The sequence below is a fragment of the Ambystoma mexicanum genome, chromosome 2q (genome assembly GCF_040938575.1).
Source record: "Ambystoma mexicanum isolate Mex_15411 chromosome 2q, UKY_AmexF1_1, whole genome shotgun sequence".
In the NCBI taxonomy this organism is placed as follows: Eukaryota; Metazoa; Chordata; class Amphibia; order Caudata; family Ambystomatidae; genus Ambystoma; species Ambystoma mexicanum.
In genome coordinates, this window is record NC_090924.1 from 874,161,708 (window position 1) to 874,178,064 (window position 16,357).

Below are 16,357 nucleotides of genomic sequence, written 5' to 3' on the forward strand. Positions count from 1 at the left end.
GGACCCCTATACAGGTCTTATATGCTAGGCGAAGTGTGCTCCCCCCTCATGTCACAGAGCTTGCAGCAGGTATGGGATAAGTGTGAGAAACATGAAGGTGTCTCACCCGCTAGTCCCCGGGGGATCTGTCATCCAGGTAGCCAGGACACAGCCCTTGTGTTTGGATCCAGTTCCTGGGGGTGGACCAGTGCAGGAGGATCACCTGCGTGAGGGGTCTTCGGGGAATGGGACACCGGATGGTGAGATGCGGGATCCCTGTCCCTGTAACACCTTTACCCCATCCTACCAGGTAGGATACTTAGGGACTCAACCGCCCCCCACCCCCTTCCCCAACACAAACACTTTCTCACAGACAGCTCATTGTGAGAGAAACCGGACTAACACCCGAGCTGTATACCGGACATGTCCCAAAACCATGGTCAGGCAGGGTCAGGCAATTACTGACCATTACACACACACCTGACTTCCATCACGCTTCCCCACACGGATAAAAGGCGGATCACGAAAGCACACTCTGAGCAAGGCAAAGCACACGAGGAAGCAGCATTTCCAAGATGGCAGTCTAATTCAAGGTGAAAGACAGCAAAACCAAAGAGGATTGCAAGGAGGGAAGTGCCCTTGACCTTTTCAACAAAAGACTGTTACTTTCATGAACCTTTGAAAATAGGAAACGTAAGACCAGGAATCAAGGCTGAAGAATCCTGCATTATGTTTCGGAGATACCTGGCGCTCTCCCGCGTCGATAGTTAAGGCGAGGAGAATTGTTTGCCACTGTGGTACTGTCCTTGGCTCCTACAACAAAGCAGCTCCAGTGAAGTCGGCACAATCGGTGAGTTGGGGATACTGATACCATACCCATCGTGTTGAAGTCAAGGTTGTAAGCGGCAACATTGTACAGTGAAAGCTGAAGAGAACAGTGTATGAAGCGTATGTGGCAAGCGACGCAAACCCAATTAAACCAGCAGATGTGTGATTGAACTTTGAAGCTAAGCTACAATACCGTAGACAGTGGTCCGGCACCACGTGGGTGCTCATTAAGTATCCATCTGAAAGGTGGCAAATGTTAAGTGACAAAGAATTGTGATATCGAAATGGTCCTGCAACGGATCAAGCCAAAACCATGTGCACATTCGAAAGCTTTTAATAGTTGATGAAATCGTATAGGCAGTTGCTCGAGCCCGGTGGAGGGAGATCAGCTAAAAGCTTTTGGCTAGAGCAAGTTTGTGTAAAGTTATGAACATTGTGTTAAAAGGAATCTGAGCCCATCCAAAGGGGATACGAGATCTGCACCTGGCTGAGGGGGATCCGAGGTGAATAGTAAATTTTCTAAGAAATTGAGTACTTGTAAAAATCTGAAAAAAGAAAAGAACTTATCGTTTGTTTGTTGCATCAGGCCCTCTGAATGAAGACTTTGAAAGACAAAGAGACTTGGGCACGGAATGCCCTGATGCTAATGATTGTGCTGTATACTCGTGCTAGAAAAGCCAGAGACTGTGTACTGCTAGAGTGTATCGCCTTTTCCCGTGCTGATAACGTGGGGAAGGGAGACCAACAGTTTGAACATCCTGACATATCTTTTTGTGAACACTTTTCTTTTTCGTAACCTCGTTTCTCACACTATTTGTAAGGGTTGGCAATAGATTTATTCTTATAGGCCCTTTTTATTTTGACAAGCCACTACTAGGACTGCATTATTATTTGATGGTCGTTGCTTGCTCCCATCTGTAGATTTAGGATTAGATCGGCATTTTTCAAACCCTTTTTGAAGTTCTATAAACACCCTTGAACTGTGGTCACTTGTGTCTGTCTTACTGTTGGGGCCCCTACATCGCCTACTTAATGTCTACTGCGAACAGTGACTCTTCACGAGAATCGTCCCCGAGACCCCCCACGGGCAGGTCCGCCCACATCCCAGTCCGTGACTGAGGAAGAAACTGCCAATAACCAATAAGACTGGTCGGGATCATCACTGAGGAAGGGGGAGGGGAGGCGGACAGTGTGGCATCTGTTATTACTTTGTTTCTTTTTATGTTTTTTCCTTTTTCCTGTTTACTGTACTACCAGTTGAAAATACCAAAGATACATGAGGCACACGTGCATTTGGAATGGAAGGCGAAGCCTACGCTAAGTCAACCCCCTATGTGCAAATACTCTTCTCCCGCAGCTACTCAAGATGGGCCATATCAGTCATTGGGAGAAATGCAGGATTCTGAACCTGGCAGACGCGATTCAGGGAGTCAGTCTCATTCCCTTTGAGTCCTCTTAGGAAGTCTGGGTAAGGGTGCATGCTGTTGAAGCCCAATTCCTGGTACTGAGTGACATCCCACAGTGCTTCCTTTTGGAAACTAACTTAATTGCAGCACGAATTGAGTCAAAGGTCACATCAACACTTTAAGTTTTATCGGCTTTTGGTGCTTGGAACTGTCCGCTTTATATACCGATATGGAAAAGATGTAGGCCCCATAGAACCTGATGAATGGGTGGAAGTGCTGATGTTTCTGAGGAAATTGGTATATCTGCAAGGCTCAGGCCTTATACAATACAAGATTGTGTATCAAGTCTATTATTCACGCGCCAAGCTATACGGGTGGGGTGGGCTGACAATGATTGTTGCCTACGGTGTGGGAGGCTCGTTGTGTCATATCCTCTGGGTACTTTTTTTGGTTAATTTAATGTGGGTAAAATGCATCCGCCGACTCTAGTGCACTAAAGGTACAACTCCCCTCTGACCCGAAATGTGTGCAACCTCGAGTATTGGGGGAGGTGGGGCTTTCAAAGTACGAGAATCTATTCCTGGCGGTTGTCCTGGCACTTGTTAAGAGTCTTAGGCTCACTGTTTGGATCTCCTGATCGCCCCCGGATGGCCAGTTGGATGGTGGAGATGGACATGTGCATGGCCTTGAAAAGACTAGTGTAAAAAGTCAGGGGATATCCTGCAAAGTTTGTGAATGTTTGGGTCAAATAGGAGGAGGGGGCGAGGGGTAGGGGAGGTTTATGGGTTGCGGGGCATTTTCTGGTACACCTGTGATTGATGGACCTTCACAGGGAGCCCTGCACTTAACACATTATTCAATGTCTGTGTGTTTGTGCGCCTATGTCAAGCAATAATGGTTATTGTTGTTGTGCGCTTTTCGGTGTATGTTTTGCTGAGAACATTTTTTATAAAAAATGTATTTATTTAAAAAAAGTATCTCCTGTTAATATTGGTTTTGGTGTGAACAAAAACCTAAAACAAAATAACTCCAAAGGAACCACCAGTGTGCAGATTAGTGGTTGTAATGTCAGCTGAGCGGGATGTTTAAAAATGGTGTGCCTTTACATGACAGCAGTGAAGGAGGAGAATTGAGATGCAGAGCAGGGGCACAGTGGGAAGCATAACCGAAGGAAGACACTCGCGAACAAACTCTAGAGGGAAGAAGACGCTTCATACTGGTAAGGCGAGTGGCTGGGAGAAGCAGAGTGGGTACTGCAGAGGAGCCTTTATCCAGCCATCAGCAGAGGAGACGCGGCCACAGTGAAAGGCAGAGGTTCCATCAGCGGATGACTAAGAGCTTGACTGGAGCACAGCCAGAGAGTCTGCTAAGCAGGGAAAGCTCTGCTGAGGCACAGACATTGCTGCAGCTCTACGCCACGGGTCGGACATGTAAGGGAATTCTGGTTAGTCTGCCCAAGAGCATTGGGAGCCCGGGCTTGTGCCGACAGGCGAATGAACAATCAGGAAATCACTTTAAACATCAAACAAGAGATATTCAAAGATTGAATTTACCCGAGTTTCGAAATATGAGACGTCAATATGTAGAAAGTTGGAGTAAATGTTTTCATGAGAAAATGAACTGTAACAAAGTACTTGAAAGTCAAGAACTGTACAAATCTTCACAAATGGAAAGTCAATATAGGGGAGATTGAATGAAGAATTGCTACAAGCCAATGAATGATAACAATGAAAATAGCAATCAAAACTTGAACAAGCCTTCGTATAAGGGATGCCAATATGGGGGAAGTTGGAACAAGTGATAACTGGAGCCAATAGAGAATAGACGGTGAAGGAAGTTTTACTTTAAGATACCAAGAGAACAAAGATTGTCAGAAGACCTAGTGGAAGAGGGCATTAGGCAGTACACCTTTGGGGAAGTGGAGATATCGTACAGGAGAGTATACCTGGGGATCTTCCAAGCTGAGAAGGGGGATTCCTGGCAGCGGAGTATACCAGGTAATCCCTATAAAGTTGTTAAAAAGAGACTTTTTTTAAAAGGATTCCTGGCAGGAGAGTATACCAGAAGACCATCTTTGTTGTAAGTTATTTGGAAAATACAATTTCATCATCCCAAAGAAAGTATTAAAGTATCCTTTCTTAAGTTGCCAAGAGATACTTTTGCCATCCTTCAAAATCTTAATTGTTTGGAAAATAAATGTTTCATCATCTTAAGGAAGTGTAATGTGAAAGACTTGTTCTACCACTCTTAAGGAACTATTGTCTGAACACTTTCTATATTCTACCTGAAACAGTTCAGTGGAAGGAACCACCCCTCGATACAAGGATCGTTTTGTTGAATTTATACATTTGGTTTTTGTACACTTTTAACTGATTTTAAAACAGACAGACATTTACCCAGCACATTTTGTTGTTCATTCTTAGTGTGAGGGGATAGATTTTGGACACAAGAACAGTTTGCCTATTTTGACGATGGAACACAGACTAATCTTTAGTTGATTTCATAGGTAGGGAAACTCTTTAGGATAGGGACAGAAAGTCCTTTATCCAAACCCTTTTACTTTAATAAAATGTCTAATGTTGAAACATTACAACTTTGTGTCCGCCTTTCATTTCTGGCCCCTCACATCATCCAGTAAACCTGCCAAAGTGGTTCCTTCATGAAGGATCTTCCTTATTAGCAATATCTGGGATGCAGCCCAATTGTTTGTTCCTCTGAGAACCGGGTTTTGCCCTTGTATTCAGTCTTTGCCGCTTCTCCGCTTGTAGTGACTTCAGCATTGTAGGTCTAAAGGGTTCTGGGACACATGGCGTCCTGCATTCAGGTGGTCCCAAATGCCCACTCTCAATGCAGGTGTATTTGGTGTCCTAGTGTCTAGAGAAAGCCTCCCCTTGTTTACCATGCTCATCATCCAGGATGTTCTGTCAGTTTTTGACTGAAGATTCCAACATTTTGGTCGTGGGCTTGTTTTCACTCCTTAGGAACAAACACATTCTCAGACCACTGACTCGCCGGGGTATGCCTGGGGAGCTATGCTAGGCTTGCTCTACCTGCACGATCTGCGGTTGTTGGAGCACCTACTTTTCCATATACGTATGCTGGAGATGAAGTTCCTATTCCGGCCAGTGAAAGCCTGCCTTCCTTTTTTTTTAAACATGTTTTTATTAAGTTTCTATTGGCACAGTGTTATACCTTACAAGGTTCAAACTTCATTCAAAGAAAACAAAGAAATCCCCCCCCCAAACCTGCATAACTCAGTCTGTGTATGTTTTATGTCGGAGATCTTTTCCTCGTTCACGTGAATAAGTCCAATAGTCTTATATTGTGTGGGCACCATTGTTCTTTATATTCTTTTTGAAGGAATTCCAATACACTTCCCCAGTCCTCTCAGAATCTCCCATGATCTCCTTGGATGTTATACGTTATTAGTTCTAGAGCCAGGTGTGACCAGACCCTTCGTGTCCAATCAACGACCAGTGGTGGGGATTCGTGTTTCCAGTTCCTTGCAATTTCCAACCATGCACCTATTATGCCCATAAAGTTCCTTTTCTGCGGGGTAGTTAGCGTTTTGGCTTTTGGATCCCAAAAGCCCCCTAGCCATATTTCTTCTCCCAGGTGTTCTGTTCCCTGGAACATTCCCCTCATTTGATTCTTTATCTTTCCCCAGTATGGTCTTACCCTCGGGCAGTCCCACCAGATATGTTTCCAATCTCCCAGCCCGCCACACTTCCTCCAACAGATATTCGGGGAGGTAGCATACATTTTGTTCAGTTTCTCTGGTGTATAGTGCCATTGCACCATCATCTTCACCCACATTTCTCTCGTTTGAATGGCTCTTGTCATTTTTTGCATCAAGCCCCACAAGTATTCCCACCTTTCTTTGGAGAGTGCTTAGCCCAGGGTTTTCTCCCATTTCTTCATGTAGAGCCATCTGGTAGGTTCCTTCTGTGCATTAATACATTTGTAAGTGTTGGAAACAAATTTTCGGGATCCAGAGTGCGTCATGATGTAGTTCTCAAAGGGGGTCAGGTCCCTGGTCAATGCTTCCTTTATTCGGGGAGTGTTCAGCCAATGATGTATCTGATCATATTTATATCTGTCTTTTGGTGTCAGATTCAAGAGTTTTGCAAACCTCGAAGGATCTGATCTGTTGATTCTGTTGCATATCTCCCACCATCTTGCACCCCCCCCTTCCTCCCACTTGCGAAAAGCTCCCCTGTCCATCCCCGGGGGGAATTCGGGGTTTCCAAATATTGGCATGAACGGGGCGGGATCCTTGGTCAAGGTTTTGTTTGTCGTGGCGGCGTCCCATACCCCCAGTGCCGTTTTCATTATTTCGCTAATGTGGGTGTTTGCATGTCGGAATCTTTTATTGATCCATAGCATGTGCCTGGTGGATGTTGTCGTTACCGCCCGATCCTGCCTCTGCCAGATTTTCTCCCCCTGTTCCGATATCCAATCCCTCATGACCCACAGCTGGGCCACTTCGTAGTATTTTTTGAAGTGTGGCATGGCACATCCCCCCTCCTTCCTATGAGCTGTCAATACCACGTCCGAAATTCTTGGGGTCTTGTTCTGCCAGACATATTTGGAAATCGCTTTCCTAAGTGCTGTGAAGAAGGCCTGTAGGGGCTTTATCGGGAGGGCCTGAAACATATACATTAGTTTGGGGAGGATTGTCATTTTCACTGCTGTGATTCTCCCCCCACCAGGAAATCGCTAACGGGTTCCATTTTAGCAGGTCATTTTTAACTTTTTCTAGGATTTGCGGGTAGTTGTGGGAATACAAATTGTCTGTGGTCTGTGAGGGTGATTCCTAGATATCCGACGCCCGAGGTGGCGATTTTCAGTTGACAGTCTGTGGCCACTGAGTCTATTTTTTTTTTTCTTCTCTATTCCCCGCCAGAATCAACACCTCCGATTTTTGTCTGTTTATTTTCAGCCCTGAAATCTCTCCAAATCGTTCTATGGTTTCCATTAAGTGTGGGAGGGACTTCTCTGGGTCTCCTAGGGCCACCAACATATCGTCCGCATAGGCCACCGCTTTGTGGGTCATCCCCGCCATCTCTATTCCCTCCACCTCCGCCAAATCCCTAATTTTTGCCAAGAGAGGTTCCAAGTAGATAGCATATAGGAGGGGGGAGAGCGGGCACCCTTGCCTCGTCCCTCTTCCTAGGTACACTATGTCTGATAGCCCTCCATTCACCGCTATTGTTATGGACGGGGAGTTGTAGTTGGCCCTGACGTTATCTATAAACCCCTTGCCCATTCCCATCTTTTGCAGAACCCTAGGGCTACCAGTGCTGCAGGGGTTTGTTTTATGCATATCTTTTCTACTAGGTGTAGGACCCTTCTGATGTTATCGTGTGTCTGGCGGTTTGGAACAAATCCTGACTGGTCTTGGTGGATTAATCTGGGAAGTACTCAGGCCAGTCTGGTCGCTAAGATCTTCGTGTACAGTTTAGCATCCAGGTTGATTAAAGCTATAGGGCGGTAGGAGGTAGGGAGTTGCTCTTCTTTTCCCTTTTTATGAAAGACCAGCACTTTTGCCTCGTTCATGGATCGTGTCAGATCCCCCTTCTCCCTAAATTTATTGTACAAGGATGTGAGTATCGGGGCGAGGATATCCCTATATGTCTTGTAGTATATGGCGGTGTACCCGTCCCGACCCGGGGCTTTGTCTTTCGGAAGGGACTGTATTGCTGCATGTACTTCTTCTGTGGTGATGTCGCTATCCAAGGCCTGTCTATCGTCTTCCGTCAATCCAGGGAGGTGAACCCCGGCCAAAAAGGCTTCCTGCAGGTCCTCCTTTGGGTGGTCGGAAGAGTACAATTTTTGGTAGTATCTGCCTAGTATCGTTCCTATTTCTTCTGTCTGTGTTCTAAGTTTGCCTGATTCTTCTTTCATTGCTCGTATTGTCTGGGCCTGCTGTTTCCCCCTCAGCTGTCTTGCCAGGAGTCTGTCTGCTTTGTTTGCCTTTACATAGTACCAGTGTTTTGTGTAGAGAAGTGCCCTTTCTGCTTTTTTCGTTCTGAGTGTTTCCAATTGCCCCTGAACCTGTCTCATAGTGCGTATGAGTTTTCTGGTGGGCGCCTGAATCATTTCTGTTTGTATCGCCCTAATTTTCTCTTCTAATTCTTTTTTCCACTGGTGGTGCGTCTTCTCTTTCTATGTTTTAAGCGCTATGAGATGTCCCCTAATGACCGCCTTGTGGGCGTCCCATAAAGTATCCATATTTGTACCGGGGAGATTGTTAATGGCCCAGTATTCTATGATGTGTTCTCTTAGCGTCTGACTCATCACCGGGTCTCTAATGATGTCCTCTGGAAGGCGCCAGTTCCATAAGCGGTGGCCATGTCTTGGCCAGATAATATCTGCCCACAGCGGACCGTGGTCAGAGTGTGATGGGTTCCATCTCGATCTGTTTTACCCTGCCCAGGAGCCCCGCTGATACCCATAGGTAGTCTATTCTCGAAGCAGTATTATGTACGTGCGAATAATAGGAGAAGGTTTTCTGTTGGGGGTTGCCATTCCTCCATGCGTCTGTCAGTCCTAGGTTCGTGAATTTCTGTTTTAAGTTTTTGGATGGGGTCCCTTGATCACGTTGTCTGGGTCCAAATCTGTCTAGGGAGGGGTCCCACGCCATGTTTAAGTCCCCCCCGCAGTATGATGTCCCCAACCGCTTGCTGTTCTATTCTATTCAGGCAATCCCTCAGAAAATTCTCCTGACCCGTGTTGGGAGCGTATACTGTGGCCAAGGTGAGGGGCCTGCCTTCGATTGTTAATTTTATTATTAGGCATCTTGCCTGTTTGTCTCTCCAAGACGAGTTTACCTGTGCATGTAGGGAATCTTTGAGCGCTATCAGTACCCCAGCTTTTTTATCCTGTGCATTCGCCTGATATATTTGATTGAAGCCCTTGAGCCGCACCTTTTGCTTATCCCACTGTCTAATGTGTGTTTCCTGAAGCATTACGATATCGTATGCACCTTGCCTGATGGAATGTTCCACTTTTTTACACTTAATGGGGTAATTGAGGCCTCTGACGTTATGTGTCAAGATCTTTATTGCCATTGGTATTTATGGGCTATCTGGCATGTCTTATGCTCGTTTCTCACTTTTTCTGTTTTTGAGTTATGCTCGGTTTGTCCCCTGTCCCCAGCGTTCCCCCCCCCCCCCAAAACTTGCGCTATCCCCAACAGGCGCCTTTCCCTCTTCCCTCCCCCAACAACCCTAAGGATGGCATGATTTCCTATTAACGCTCAGGCGTGTCGCCTTGTGCTTCATACCCTCTAACACTCTCATGGACAACTTTGAAGGGGTTCCTAAACCCTTCCACATGACTTCTGTGCTCCCAGGTCTTCCTCCCCTCCCGGCACCTGTTATATCAGACTCGCTTTTCCTGCAGTCATCTTGTTGGCTCCTTGCGCACCACCTTGTCAAGCTTCTGGCTCACCATTCCTGCCCTCAGTCAGTCTTCATTTCCTTTTGCTGGGGCGCCGCACCCTTTTGTTTATCGTTTTCCATTCCCCCCGGCTCTTCCTTGCATATGGGACCGTGCCGCTTGCTTGTGGGGAGACATCGTCGTCCTCCTCATGTAGATTTAATATGGTCAAACCTTCCTCTTTTGTGGTTATCCTTTTTTGCGCGCCGTCCCAGGTGAATAGGAGTCCAAATGGAAATGTCCACTTGTATTTAATTTGACGTGTAGTAAGTTCTTTTGTAATTTGGGCCATGTCCCTTCTTTTCTGGAGCGTTGATAGTGCAATGTCCTGATAGAAATGTACCTCCTCTCCATTCATTCGGATATGGTCCATTGCCCTGGCCTTCCGAAGGATTTGCTCCTTCTGTGCATATCTCGTGAGGGCCACAAGGACATCCCTTGGGCGTTTACCTTGGGTCATCGTTCTCCATGGGCCCACCCTGTGTATTCGATCTATCTGGATTTCTTCTTCCTCCTGCAGGTCGAGGATGTCTAGGAAGACTTGTTGCACGGCTGATTTAAGATCTTTATCCTCAACCGACTCTGGCATGTTTTTGATCCTGATGTTGGACCTTTGCGATCTATTTTCTAAATCTTGACATTGGACCTCTAGATTATGCGTCTGACGGGCCAGATGTTCCTGCAGTTCTGCCATTTGTTGCGTTTCTTCCTCGATGTTCTGTACTACTTTCTCTAGGGTATCCGTTCTTTCACCCAGTCCATCAACTTCTGTTCTTTGTTCCTTGAGCGCTGATTTAGATTCGTTCTTCATGGCGAGTTCATAAAGTCCATAAATTGCAGCTGGAACTCCCTGAACCACGGTTTTAGGTCTTCCTGCGTGGCCATCTTGGCGTGGGGAGCGTCCACTCCCTGGGGGCCTCCCGATGGTTTGTGCGCTCTGGCCTTGTCTGGGTTCCCTTTGTCTCCCCCCCCCCCCCAGAGGTGGACCAGGTTCTGATCCTGTTTCTGCGTGTGGGACGAGGGGGTTGCCTGTTTTTGCTTCCCTCTTGTCTGTGACATCTGGGCTCCCGGTTGCGGTGCGGGCTTTGTTTATTATTATTATTATTATTGTTTATTATTACTCTGGTAGGGGAAGCTCGCCCCCCCCTCCGATGCGGCGGATTCCTCGTCGGTTGTGTTGCCCGTCCCCTGAAGATGGTATCGGAGGGGCTGTCGTGCCCCCGGGCTCCAGCGACAATGGAGAATCTCAAGGAGAGGCTTGTGGGTGCTGTTCCGTTGGTGGGGGCTCTCCCTGCGCGGTTTCCTCTGGCAGGGACGTCGATCGGGCCGCTGGGGGTGTGGGTGGAGGAGGTGGCGCTTGGGGGGGCTTGCCGGAGCAGCCGTGTCTTCGGGCCTTAACTCAGCCGCCTCCTCGTCTGCGGCTTGTAGGCCTCGCAAGTGCGCCACCCGGGTCGGGCCGGTGGTTTGGGTGGATCTCTCCGTCGGGTCCTGGTTTTCTGGCCCGGGGGCGTTGTGTTGGTCTGTGGGCGTCCCTCCTGGCGGCGGGTAAGTCGTGTGGGGCGGGTTCTCCGTTGGTCCGAACGCTGCCCCTCGGCTGAAGTGGTCGGTGGGATGTAGAATGCGTAGTTCCTTCCTTCACATTCTAACTCCATGTCATCCTGCAAGGAGTCATTGTGTTGGTTCTCCTCTGAGAAATCGTCACAACTTCAACTGCGGAAAAAATAACTCCACAGGATCTTTTCATCTAGTCAGATAAGTGGGGAAAGAATGGAGGGGAAGAAATCCCCATTTAAAGCCTTTGCCACTTGTGGCCTAAAAGAACCTTTGAGAGGATAAACATGCAGAATGTATTTATTGCTTACACCCTCATTACTCTGCAGAGGACTGTAGAATTTGCAAGGGTTTTAGTGTAAAAACACTGAAAGATAGGCATAGACGCCTTGTCTGTTAAATGAATGAAAGCCACCACCCTCCTTCGGAAGCAGAGTGTTCTAGAAGCCCTGTGGGCCATAGACGCTCGGAAAAGAGGGATCCTACCCCAAATAGGTCAAAATCAGAAGAAAGGCCCCCTTGAGCACCAAAACTGATCATTAAGTGAAGCGTTTCAAAAGCCCAGGCACCGCTGTCCTCAATAAAAGACGGCAGGGGATCGGCCAGCGCCGTCGTTGACAGATCACACACCCTCATTGACTATGCACGCACACTAGTCGACGGCTCATTCACTGACGGCGAATGAGGAACCGTAGTTGAAAGCAAAGCCGTCAATGGAGGGTTGGTCGATGACTGAACAGCTCGTCCGCAAGCGTATTTGCAGCAAAAAGCTTACCCTCGTCGACAGAGAAACACTTGTCGACAGGCAAGGGCTGGGCGACTGACGAGCTCTTGTCCACGCACTGCAGCTTGACAACGGACAGACCCTCGTCCATGAGCAGGCAGTTGTTGAGGGATAGACGTTCACCAACAAGCAAACACTCGGCTACGGAAAATAACTTGTCTAAAAAAGACAAAGGTGCACCCAAACAAAGCTAGCCGACGACTTAAGAAAAACGCTTGGCGACGGACAGGCAAAGCCAAGAACTGCAAAAGCTGGCCACCACCAACATTGACAGGCCGTTGGGGGACAACAGAAGCCTGCCAACACAGTTAAATGGGAGCGCACAGGCCCACGCCACTGCACCAGTACTCCAGGTGCTGCAGCATCACTCGGGGAACAGAGCGGGGTACAACCCCAATCAATCACAACTCCGATCTCCCCTATGACGTATTCTCAGGTCATGCCTGAAGAGATTGTACAGAACGAGGCAGACTCTGAATTTGAGGCACTTCATAGACCATCACCAGAGTCTTTGATAATGGAGAGCACATCACGTCTTCCGGCCCCTCCATTGAGGTCACCGTGCCTCTACTAGCAAAAGCAACGGCTGAGTCCCAGGGATCCACAGAGACCTCTCCTTCAAGCGCAACCACAAGAGCCTCTATTGAATCCTCAAACGCTACTCACTATAGTTGTTACCCACACTTCAAAATCTGTTAACCCAGCTGGATACCGTCTCCCAACAGGCACCCAGGCCCCTACCACATCAAAACAGCGGCGCAAGGAGTCACCCCTACAGCAAGGTCTGCGGGGCCAGTCAGGTCACGGATGGAATCACAGAAAACGGACTCTCCGCCATGCAAGGTGGCCAGGAAGCATAGCGACTGGTAATTTTCCCCGCACAGTCAATTCCCACAGAAGTCGAACTCCGGGAAGCGCTTATGTCTGCTTGTAATGGCATGCAGCCGAGCAGACCAAGAGGAAGGGGAACTCGCTGACAAGGACAGACGTCAAGAGCCATGGGATGCAGTATCTACAACCACTAGAGGGTCCCTGCCTTAAGAGAGCCAATGGAACACAGATGATGACCAGATGGACGACCCGGTTGACGAGCCCAAAAAACCGTCCCACCTGACGAAATTGGAGCATTCCACACAATAATGGTGGCATGCCAAGAATTTGGCCTTATACCCACCAATGGCAAAACATTTTTCTTTTTGAGCACATGCTCGAGCAGAAAAAGTCTGTTGTATCGTTCCTGATCCTCGACCATGTATGGGAGCAGGGACTGCTTATAACGAAACACCCATTCACAGAACCAGCTTTCAAGGGCAGAACAGATTCTATGCGCCAGACACCACACCTAAGTGTTTCAGGTTGCACCCTTCGCCGGAGTCGGTGGTGTCTGCAGCAGCTACCGGGAAAGCCGCCCTCAGGCGCCTAGGTGTACAGTGCCGCCGGAAGATACTGGGAAAGAAGGCGCTCCCCCATAGGAGCTACTTCAGTAAAGGCGGCCATCACATTGGTGAGTACATCCATGTATGACCGGGAAATGTGGCACCGGTTAGCACCACGTCTGGAGCACTTATCAGAGGAAAAGCATGCTGAAGCCATAGCCATCCTAAAAGGTGTGGAGGGCACGTACCACAACATCAGTATCGTAGTAGATTTGGCCGAGACCGGTTTCAAACAAATTAATAATGGAGTGGTATTACATTGGCAGGGATGGCTACGCTGCACTGACTTCAGGCCGGTTGTACAACATAAGGGCCTGAACATGCCCTTCGAAAGTGAAAACTTGTTTGGCCCCAAGATGGATGAGGCACTAAAACAATAAAAACTGACACGGACACTGTGGGGTCACTTACTACTCCACAGATCCAACCTTTCAAGGTGCAGCAGGAAGATCGAATTACTCCGCAAAAGCCAGTTGCTCCAGAACTTATTGGACATCATTCCACTACTCGCAGGGATATAAAAAGCATTCCCAAGGATACTAGCGAGCACATATGCCACAGCATTTAAAGTACACTCTTACGTCCTTCCTCATTGTATCCCGCCAGACATTTCTTTCCAATTTCCTTAATGTCTTACCTACTCCGAAATGTCCTGCACTTTGCAGAAGTGTGATGGCTGAGTAAGTGGTTTAACCTCTACTCATCCTTGTGCTCCTTCAGGGTAGAAGTCAATTTGTCACAGCTCCACCAAGACAGTTGGGTTTAGAACAGAAGTTGCAAAATATTAGCCAGAACAAATGTCAACAGCCCCCATCAATGCTATCACTCATCAATGCTAGTAATCCACGAACTCAGTAGACCATATGTTATGCGCTGAAAATGAATGATCCCTCTTTAGTTAGTGACCAGATCAAAGTCTGTCCTCTGCCTTGGAACACCCCATAGCTAAATTGAAAGGTGATCACTGGAAGGTTTTGAATGAATCCCAACGTGTAGGCAACCCTCTAGTCCATCATTTTTCAGCATGCAATGCCATTACACATGGGGAACGACCATACGCAAATCGGCCTGGTTCCACCCCCCAAAGAATTTCAGTATTTTTTCGAAGTGCTATGTCGCATCTCTTCTGCACAAGGTATCAAGCGACCTCAAACATGTTTCAGGGTCATTAAGGCATAGTTTTTGGCAGAAGGGATGTGACCTAGCAGTTAGAGTTGGACAGCCATTATATGGGTGGGAACAAGCATGACCGATTCAAAACCTTCCAGCAAACAACCATCAATTGCCCTTGGAACTGCTCATGCTGTTTGTTCATAATGCCTTTCTCCTCACTTAGAAAATTCTGTTGGCAATTTTATTTCCCAAGACACTTAGAACCTCTGAAGGGGCTTCCAGCTACGCATAACGCTTTACAAACCCTGAAAATAAATAATACATGCACAATGGGTGCTTAGATGTTTGGCGTGCGTCAAGTTGTCCTTCTCTTTCGCTGGGCTTTTTGTGACCTGCCGGCCTTCCTCCCTCTGTAAAGCATCAGCAAAGCCTTCTGTTGCCTGCTGGTTGGTGTTGTCTTGCCTTCTTGAATTCTACCCATGAGGGACCGGGCTCCTTGGTTTGGCATTCCTGCTCATGTTGCCAGCGCCTGTGTGTCTTCAGTTGTTCCAATGCTATGCAGCACTGAATCATGATCTACTCCATGCATGTTTGGAACCCGCTTCTTTTTGGACATTGGCTTGAGGCTGAGCTGACAGTTTGACCAGGCTATGCTCAAGGACTAGTTCGGATTATTCTCTATATAATTGGTTATTGTCTCCCTCTTTTCCAGGGAAGTTTTTGGATTATCAGTCCCATGATTTTGATGCAAAAAAGGGGTGTGGCGGGGCGTTACCAGTACGTTTTTTTACTCACTAGAGTGACTCTTGTACACGTTTCCCTTCCTCCATTCAACCCACCCTCCCTTTCTTCCATCCCCCATCAGTAGCAATGTCTGCCTTTGGGGGCGAATTGCCACATTGGAAAAGCACTGAGGAAGGAAGCTGGTCGGTGGAATGCGTGAGAGGACCTCGCATGCACAAATTGGCTTCCCTTTTTTGCTTTTAGGTCTGTTTTTCTGACTGCTGGAAAATAAATCCTCCTGTCTCTACATTGTGGTGCCACAAGTCTTGAGGTAAGGGGGACACAGACAACTAGGACAAGAGCCCTCAGAAGGCCCTCTAATATTTACTATGCCAATATTTTAGCTTCACTAGGTGGCATTAATCATTCTCCCATCCTGCTTAAATTGAGAATCTAGCAGGAGCTGTTATTTTATTGGCTCAATGCTTTGTTTAGCCTGGCTTCTTGGATCCTAAGGGAAATTCATTTTTGTGTCAAATGGTCCATGAGAAATACTGATAATCGGTGTAAGCAGTGTGACAGTCTACAGTTTATTATACAGATGCATTTGGTTCTGCAAGCAAAGGGTCAACTACACATAGCTTGTGACTCAATCACTCAAGTGTGTATCAGAAGTGTTCCCCCACTTAAGGCGCAATGTTGCATTTGCCAAATAAACAATTACACGAAGAGTTCCCCCAATAGCATCTAATAAGTCTTCAAGCTTTAAATGGTTTGGACTCTAAATTCTACAAGTCTACTGTGATCTCTGTTTTGCAGGTTGTGAAGAAAGCAGAAATGATCAATAAAAATATGGTTCATCAAGTTCAGGCGGAGCGGGATGCCCTGGCACTCAGCAAGAGTCCTTTCATTGTTCACTTGTACTACTCCCTTCAGTCTGCCAACAATATTTACCTGGTGAGTAAACGATAGACTCTAATGGGCATTGTATTTTTTTTTAATTGATTTTATTACACGCTCACATGAATTGTAGCCAAAGCATGTTGCATTGGTGTGCTTTGTAATGTGTCTCTTTGGATGTTGTCACTGTAATA

The 16,357-nt window shown here is 47.2% G+C and overlaps 1 protein-coding gene across 1 annotated transcript in view; it reads left to right on the top strand.

The window, feature by feature from the left end:
* Window positions 1-16,357, top strand: part of MASTL (microtubule associated serine/threonine kinase like) — a 1,019,298-nt gene that overhangs the window by 140,462 nt on the left and 862,479 nt on the right. Inside the window, exon 2 of the mRNA XM_069648115.1 lies at window positions 16,083-16,220. Coding sequence (XP_069504216.1) covers window positions 16,083-16,220 — 138 coding nt within the window. The remainder of the gene's footprint in view (window positions 1-16,082; window positions 16,221-16,357) is intronic.